The 9,100-nt window shown below is 38.5% G+C and overlaps 1 protein-coding gene across 1 annotated transcript; it reads left to right on the top strand.

Moving 5' to 3' along the window:
- Positions 1 to 1,406: 1,406 nt before the first annotated feature.
- LOC147859594 (phosphatidate phosphatase PAH1-like) lies at positions 1,407 to 8,866 on the top strand. Its single transcript, XM_087325429.1, has 10 exons — positions 1,407 to 4,356; positions 4,462 to 4,535; positions 4,687 to 4,771; positions 6,895 to 6,981; positions 7,088 to 7,160; positions 7,770 to 7,813; positions 7,901 to 8,029; positions 8,106 to 8,204; positions 8,285 to 8,355; positions 8,430 to 8,866. The coding sequence occupies exons 1-10, from the start codon at positions 2,743 to 2,745 to the stop codon at positions 8,458 to 8,460; spliced, it is 2,307 nt and encodes a 768-aa protein (XP_087181555.1). The 5' UTR covers positions 1,407 to 2,742; the 3' UTR covers positions 8,461 to 8,866.
- The last annotated feature ends 234 nt before the right edge of the window (positions 8,867 to 9,100 follow it).

Below are 9,100 nucleotides of genomic sequence, written 5' to 3' on the forward strand. Positions count from 1 at the left end.
TTTTAATGGCTTATTGTACATATAGACATCGACTTATCTTTTTGAGTATTCTAGAATGCATCGAAATGTGGTATAATATGGTTGGATGCTTGGCACATAGGGTAAACATGTATGGAAGCCATCCTTGACAAGGTTATCCAAACAAACAATATTGTTGTGATAGTTGGTTGTAAAAGTTAAATGTAAACATTATACAAAAAAATACTATTCTACCCCATTCAAACCCTTGTAATTTATGCCTTCCAACATCATGTGTGAGTGCTAGCACGCTAATGCTTCATGTAATGGTAGGTACAAAATCATATCACAATATTGTTTAACAACATATATCATCAATCCTTGTAATGCCTTTCCATAAGCCATGCATACAACACAACATATAGGGCCGAAAATCCCCCCCTTCAGGTTGCATGTTATTTATGATGGGAGGAGGGATGAAAGGTCTCTTCACAAGTTCCAATAGATGGGCACACCCACAATGCAAAGCCTAAGTATCAAAGCAACAAACCAACAAATAAAGGAGTGTGTTCTAGTATTTGGGGAAACATCCCACTCCTTTTGTTTAATCGCATGCTGGTTTTTGAAAGGGGGAGCATTGGTGATGGATATGCATCTGTGAGGTACGACTGCATCCACAAAAGGATATTTGAAAGAAGTAAAGGCGAAGTCTGATCTAGGCGGAGAGGAAGAAGCAAGGCTACATTAGTCTCTAAGACATGCATATTTGAGGTAGACGCGGGGGCTGTTGGGGTAGGGACAATGATTGGCATGGCCACATCCATAGTAAATATGTTAAATAAAGGTCTAGCTATAGAGAGGAGCCTGGAGAAGAGAAGCTCCCTCCTTCTCACTCTCTGAGATGCCACTTCTATTTTTTCCATGAATGCTCAAAACCCAACCATTCTACATATTAGAAATCTCTCTCAAATATTCTACATACATACTAGAAATCTCTCTCTCTCTCTCTCTCTCTCTCTTTATTGTGATTATCTTACCTTGGTTGTATGAAAAACATTACTACCTTTTATGGCTTCGAACCCAAATTTCTCATCTCTCTATCACTTGATACAAGTCCTCTTAATGTAGTAGATGCCAGTGTGGAATGTAGGGGTTGAGCCCATGACCTCCTCGTCTCCATTGGGCACCCTTACCAATTCAGCTACAGATCCCTCTCCCTCTCTCCGTTTAGCAGGATATGACGTGGCAGGCGGCTCTCTCTCTCTCTCTCTCTCTCTCTCTCTCTCTCTCTCTCTCCGTCTCTGCTTTCTTCTCATTTCTTCTTCTCCTTCGTCCCCGTCGTTTCTTCGCCATCGCCAGCTTCTCTCCCTCTCTCTCTGTCTCTCGCGCATAGAGCGCAGGGAATATATCAGGCCTGATCCTCCTGTTTGCTCTTACGTTTTCTGTTTTTTCCCCTCTCCTTCCTTCTTCTCCCGTTTCATATGTATGCCTGTAATTAAACCCTAATTCCACGTCTCTGCAACTTTTGCATGATCACCATCACCGTAGCATCGCGCGAGAAGATACGACAAGAAGTAGAAAAAGCACAGCAAAAGAAGAATCAGCTCGCAGATCCTTCCAACCTCCTCTATTTTTTTAACTGTCTTCACAATCCATGATCCGTCATAAGTGGAGAGCTTCTCATCGTATTTTGCTTCTCGTTAAGGAAATATTCGAAGATTGAACTTCGTTTCAGTTTTGTACGTGTCCGTCGTTCATGATCAAGTAACAGTGTAAGCTTTCCATCGTTCTGTGCTGTTCCCTAGTGAAATCCCCACAGATTTCCCCTCTCTTTGCTGCTGGTTGCATTGGTAAGGTGTGAGACTTCCATTGCACCGTGTTTTTATCTTAGATAAATCTCTCATATTTCTCTTTATCTGGAATGTCACACGTTTAGACCAACACTAAGGTTTCATCAGAAGGTACCTTTATAGACTATTGGCTTCTATTAACTTAGGAGTCTCATTTGATTGTTTGGTTAATACATCCTTTATTATCCTTTCTGTTGAGGCTCAGTGCGTCATCATCAGATGTTTTTGTGGTTTGATCATCAACTGCGTCAATCTATTATCTTTTCAGCACACGATCTCTTTTGTCTTAAAAATTCCTGCAGAGCTGAGCTTGTAACGATTCCGTGAGATCTTGATTTAAGCTTCTCTGTAACCTGGAAGCAGCAATCTGTCACCCCCTGCAGACATTTCTTGAGTGTGAGTTTAAATAGAATGCCTCAATCACGAGTTTTAATTGACTTCCTTCGAGAGTGCGCTTTGGATCGTCAAGCTCGAATTTGAGTAGATTTCTTGTGAATTGATTCCTAGAAAGCGAGTTTGAATGCATGCCTCATAGAAAAACTCCCAGAGAGTGAAGTTGAAGACACTTATTGAGAGCGAGTTCGAGTTGGCTTTGAATTGTCAATTGTGAATTTTGAATAGACTCCTAGAGAGTTAGGTCGAATATAAATCCTGGAATAGACCACCTCGTGAACAAAGTCGAAGCAAGTTTGAATAGTAATATTCGGAAGAGACCTCTTCCAGATCGAATTTGAATCAAGTTTGAGCAGAAGTCATTGAGAGTGATTTTTGTTGAGAACAGGATTCAATAGACTCCCCCCCGTGAATGATTTTAAAGAGACATCCTCGGAGCAAGATTAAAGTATATTCTCTTGAATAGGCTCCTCGAGAGAAAGTTTGGGTTGGGCTTCTCCAATACAGGCAGTGATAAGGATTGTGATGTGTATGATGCAACATGTATGCTGTTGGCATGCTCGGAAGCTACCTCACACAGGGAGTTTATGCAGTGGCCGGTCCATTTCAGCCCTTTGGTGGTGCTGTTGATATAATTGTGGTTCAGCAGGAGGATGGCACCTTCAAGAGCTCTCCTTGGTATGTAAAATTTGGTGATTATCAGACCCCATTTAAGAGTCGTGAGAGAGAGAAGGTTGTTGATATCTCTGTCAATGATGTCCCTGCGGATTTTCACATGTTTCTTGATTACAATGGAGAAGCTTACTTTGAGAAGGAGGTAGACACGGAGGATGAAATCATAGGATCGCAATCATCCCAAGCTTCATCAGAAGGTGCCAGTGTATTAGATGTTGCTGAAGGAGAATGTTCTGAAACAAATGATCTAGGGGTCCATGGTGATGATTTTTTAATCACAGGCTCTAGCATTGGAGCTTCTGATGTAGAGAAAATTTTAATCTCTGGGCTGAGCTTTGAATCTTCGTCGGATGGTTTTGATAATCTATCAGATGAAAGGAAGTGTATGGAGATCCAGGAAGCTTATAATGCTATTTCTGCAGATGTCACTTCTAAAGCTGAAGAAGAATTAGCAGATTCTACTACTGAAATGAATTACAATGGAGTTTCCCATGTGCATGAAATTGTAATTACCGAGTCTAACATTAGAGTGTTGGGTAATATATCCAAGAAGAGTGGAGAAATCCAAGAATCCCAGGAAGCTCTAGGTCATAATGCTAGTTCAGTTGTTGAAATTTTCTCCAATGGGGATGGTCTCTCTCTCTTACAACCCCAGGAATCGGATGATCCATACTTGGGAATGGAGACTACACACATATCCAATACCGATAATAGGATCAGTTTAATTAACACAGAGGATCAGGAAGATCAATTGAAATCAGGCCTATGGGTAGACACCCATTCTGTCTCAGTTTTGGGAACAACAGATATAAGTAATGAAGGGGAATTTTTTATGACTGTAGTTAATGATGACAGGGGATTAGATAGAGGAGATGATGCGGTCTTGGTAAACTTCAAATCAACGCAAGCAGAGCCTGATATAGCTCTCACTGCATATGATTTTGACCAATTAATACTTGAGGAAAGAGAAGACTGGAGTGTTGAAAATCCATCAACAGATGAATTAAGCACAGAACTGACAAGTACCTCTGCCAGTATACTTCAAGTAAGTGAAAGCACCGATACCAGTGCTAACATATCAGAGCTCATTCCCTCAGAAGATGAAAAATCTGGGGTCGAGAGCACTGATTTGGATAAACAAGTGGAAGAAGAAGCATCCACAGAAGAAGCAGTTCAACATGAAAAGCATCAGATTGTGGTTTCTTCTGTCACTTCTTCATCTAAGTGGAGTTTGTGGCCTCTTTCATTCAGGAGATCAAGGATGGAGAAGGTCCCATCTGCAGGTTCAAATCACACATTGTTAGCAACCACAAGAATAACACCAGAATTTCCACCAGCAGAAGAACTAACACAGAATAATGGCTGGACCCAGAAAACTAAAGTTCGAACATATGTTCCAACATCGACCCAGCTAGCTTCTCTCGACCTCAGAGATGGTCCTAACAAAGTTACTTTCACTAGTGTTCTTGGTAAAACAGAGGTTGGTCATTTCATGAATGTCACCCCTTTTTGTTATTCAAGAGTTTTCTTGTTTTCTGCCTGAATGCATTGATAATGTATCATTATGATTTCTGATAATATGCAGGTGGATGCTAGAATATATCTATGGAAATGGAATGCTCGGATTGTGATTTCTGATGTTGATGGTACAATTACAAAGTAAGTGTGTACGTAGTTCGAATATTAGCAAAAAGGAGAAACCAATCTGTCATATTTTAAATGTAAGGCTCAGTTAAGGCCATAAGTTCTTCTGATCGTCTTGCCATGCTAGCAGCCATATATGTTGACGGAAGAAAGGTTGTTATTTCAGATCGGATGTTTTGGGACAAGTGATGCCCCTTGTTGGAAGAGATTGGAGCCAATATGGAGTAACTCGTCTATTTTCTGCTATCAAGGCAAGTGGTTTTATAGTGGAAATGTGATTGTTTCTCTACAGGTAGAAATGCACTATTTTTGCCAAAGCATAAGAATCTCAGATTATCAATGACATTGCTTGCACATTATATAAAGCAATGTTCGATACGTTGTCCAGTCAAATTTCAGTGACACATCAATCATACACTTGACAGCTGCCTCCACCTCCTTGGTCTATTCATCCATTTCTGTATGATTAATGATAACATACCAATAAAATTCTACAACTTAATTGGCTGATGTTTGGCAAAACTTTGTTGTGAACATGGAAGCTTTCTTAGCCGAATAGGCATGTGGCAACATTCAAATTTATTGAACATACTATTTTCTGTGCAAGGCATGGAATGCTTGCTTTAAGCCACAAAAGCAACTAAAGCCACTAGAAAGTCAATATCAATTGTGCACATGGTTCTAGAGGCTATTTCAACAAATGAAAAATTACAGATGCATTGGATTTATTGATAAGAGAAAATGTGATATGTTGCAAATATGTAGATATCGACAATTAAAGAGAAATCGAGGATACTTAGGTACATATTATTGATATATATATATATATATATATATATATATATATATATAGAGAGAGAGAGAGAGAGAGAGAGAGAGAGAGAGAGAGAGAGAGAGAGAGAGAGAGAGAGAGTTTTGACCTATGGGGGACCAGACCATACATGTGTTCTTGATATGTGTCTCCTTCCTAAGAAGGGGTATTCATACATTGAAGCACAAAGTCTCTATGTGTGAATAAAGCATACTGATATGAGCTCAACCTTCTAGGTGGTGTCTTAAGTATGGCAATTAAGTTATCACTCCCTCTTAGTATGTCAGCATATCTTGAACGAATTGCACTATATGTCGAGCATGTGAAGAGCAAGTGACATCCATCCTCTACCATGCCTTCATTGCATACTTTACATGTCTTCAAATTCGTTACATTTTGATACCATGATACAACTTCAATACCGAACTTGTGAGATCGAGTGCAAAGTAGTGTAAGGGCTTTGCGAGCATTACTACTCATATTGGTAATGAGATAAGGTTGGATACGATCAATAGGCATTCTTGCTTTATATTGAGACCAACATTCAGGGTTGACATTCGCAATGTAGAGAGAGAGAGAGCTTTTAAGTGGGTTTATTGATGACGATAAAGACATGCCTGCACCATCATATAAGGTTGTGTTTGACTACCTTAGGTATTGGGGGATGTGGTTTAATTGGACCATGAGAAATGGGTTCTTGTTTGATGGACTTCATGGGGTAACACAACAACTCCGTAGGATGAAAGGGAAGTTGATTTGGCAAGTTTTGCAACTATGTTGTATGGGGACGTTGTCCCAAGAGGAGATAGAGGTATGTCATCTAGTTTTGCAACACTTGAGAGGGTTTCCCTTGCAGTGAAGATAGCAAGGGTTGTATTATCATCTTGTTTTAATAACAAACATTGATTTACGAAAAAAAAAGGAGAGAGAGAGATTTCCCCCCTCTGAGCCGTACGTGAAAGTTTCCCTTAATACGGCTCGAATGCATTCCCAGAAGCCCGCCCCTGTAACGTGTCTGCAGGCACTTGGAGATGAAGGGCATTCCTGGTTCATGCGTGAGCGTCCATAGCACCAGATTTTGGATTGATTGGTGGCGATCCGGCTGGCTCATTTTCTGCCAGCACAAACAGAAAATGAACTTGTAGCTCTGCTCTTAGAGACAAACTATACTGGTTTCTTTTTTGTTTTTCAAAAATAAGTAATCGGGAAGGGTATAAAAGATAATATTTTTAATCATGGTATTTTGTACTAAACTATGTTTTCTTTGAAATCATACTTTTGTTTTTTTTTTAGTACTAGTTTTCTGAGAGAGAGAGAGAGAGAGAGAGAGAGAGAGAGAGCATTGATTTACAAAAGAATTCATTACATGTTTGTAAGTTTATTCGAGAGAGAGCATCGATTTACAGAATAATTCATTACATGTTTGTAAGTTTATTCGGGTTCCGGCTGCAGAATGTTGTGTAGGAGCTGCATTTATATTTTCTAATTTTAGGTAATTCCTTTTGTCATTAGATAGTTGTTTGGTTATCTGTTGAACATCATATTTCAAATGCTAAACCGCAGGATAATGGGTTTCAAGTACTATTTTTGAGTGCCCGTGCTATAAGTCAAGCTTATCTTACTCGGAAATTTCTCCTAAATTTGAAACAGGTTAGAGATTGAGATTATTGTGGTGTTCCCTTTTTGCCTTGTTTATTTATCTATTTATTATGAAGGCCAAATTTATATGAGGATTGCCCCAATCATTTTTTTGAAGGATGGAGAAGCACTTCCGGAAGGTCCAGTATTTATTTCTCCAGATGGACTGCTCCCTTCGCTTTACCGAGAAGGTAAGTTCTTTAAGTTGTTTTTAACATTGTGCAACCAAATCCTGTACATAGATGTTTATGCATAATTCTACAAGCAATGATTAGATTCAGTATAATCCCATAGAAGGTTAAGACACATCCATATAAATAGAAAGAAGTCTCCTGTGTTGATTATGTTTATCTTTCCCACCAAAGCATGTTCTTTCTGCATATTGTTTATTCCAAATATGATTACAATTGTGGTATGTATGCATGTATGAAATGTGAACCAACTGGTTTGGTCAATCTTATGTAAGCACAAGGGGAAGTAAATAACGTGCTAAAAGTAAAATAAGGCTTAAACAAACAGGGGAAATTCATCTCGACACAAGTTCAACTGTATTTCAGATCATTGATGAGAGAGTGCAAGATTTTAATCATTGCGTGGATATTCAACTGATGTCAGTCTTACCTACTTCATTTTTGTAAAGAGCTGCAGGCTTATTAGAAAAACCAACAAAGAAAGTTGTCTCCATTGTTATATCGCTAAATACCTAGTACAACTGATTTATATGTTCATTGGAAGATTATTTTTCGTTCTTTCTTAACAATAGAGAATCTTCTAAGTAACTTGTATTACTTAAATTTCAGTCATCAGGAGAGCTCCACATGAGTTCAAGATCTCGTGTTTAGAGGTATTATCAACACTGCCGTTCTGTTTTCCCGCGATATGCTCAATGGCTAGTGAATCGTCTCTTTAATTTTTTGTTTTGTCCCATCAGGCTATTCGAGAATTATTCCCCAAAGATGTAAACCCATTCTATGCGGGTTTTGGGAATAGAATAACAGATGAGATAAGCTATCTTAAAGTAGGGATTCCAAAGGGCAAGATTTTCATCATCAATCCCAAGGTGCTACTTGTGTTCTGATATGTTTCCAAATTATGATTGTAATCGTCATATTTTGATTGAGTTTCTGTGATACCAGGGTGAAGTTGTAGTGGACCATCGTGTTGATCGCAAATCATACACATCTCTTCATGCATTAGTTGATGACATGTTTCCTCCTTTGTCATCACACGAACAGGTATATTCATGTGAGTTATTCGGGATATCCAAAGTTGTATGATGTAGATTGAAGGCATTGAAAACTTTGTTCATTTGTAGGAGGATTTCAATTCATGGAACTATTGGAAGATGCCACTTCTAGATATCGATGATGAGATTAGTGGGAAAAGGTACATCAGCATGAATGTTTGTCCAAATATTTCCATCTCAATTCGATTAATATATATTAATATCAATTTTTCAGCTCAAAAAATTCGAAGAAGACCAAGAAGTAGATACACAAGTCTCCAGCTCAATTCATTGCAATTGGTATAATGCTGAAATTTAATATTGATTCTGCAGCTCAAAACAATTTGAAGAGGTCAATAAATATAGCATAAAATTAATTGACAGCTTAGCTTGTCGTCTTCATTCTTCTGTGATCATATGCTCTTATGATCTGGACATTGCAGTTACCATTATTCAAGATTGGATTATTGGATTCAAGTACATAAATTTTCTTCTCCCTGATGGGGGGCTGATAACAGAATGTACAGTGTGCAAGTACCCACCTGCAAAGATGTAACATGAAGAGTGCTTTATGGAATACAGTTGCCATTGTAAGCAATTCTATTACCCTTTGACCAATCTATAGAGATTTGGATGGCAAGAGATATTCATTATAAAAAATAAGCAAACTTTTCATAAGCTAGTAAAATGACAGCGGTTTATTGGGTTTTAACTTTTACTGCATTAATGATATATGGAATAATGACAATTAATAACTCTAGAATACTAACTATGTGATGATTGCTGAGGTATTATGTAAAGTGGGGTTAATATAACAAGCACCCCTTGCAATTTCGGAAATATCAATATGTGCCCCTGGAAAAAATAACCTAAACAGCTTCATCAGCGGAAAGAAAACAGTCCAAC

This window comes from Azolla caroliniana, unplaced genomic scaffold (assembly GCF_043228905.1).
Source record: "Azolla caroliniana isolate FFs.n. ecotype wild unplaced genomic scaffold, voAzoCaro1.0.p SCAF_10, whole genome shotgun sequence".
Classification (NCBI taxonomy): Eukaryota; Viridiplantae; Streptophyta; class Polypodiopsida; order Salviniales; family Salviniaceae; genus Azolla; species Azolla caroliniana.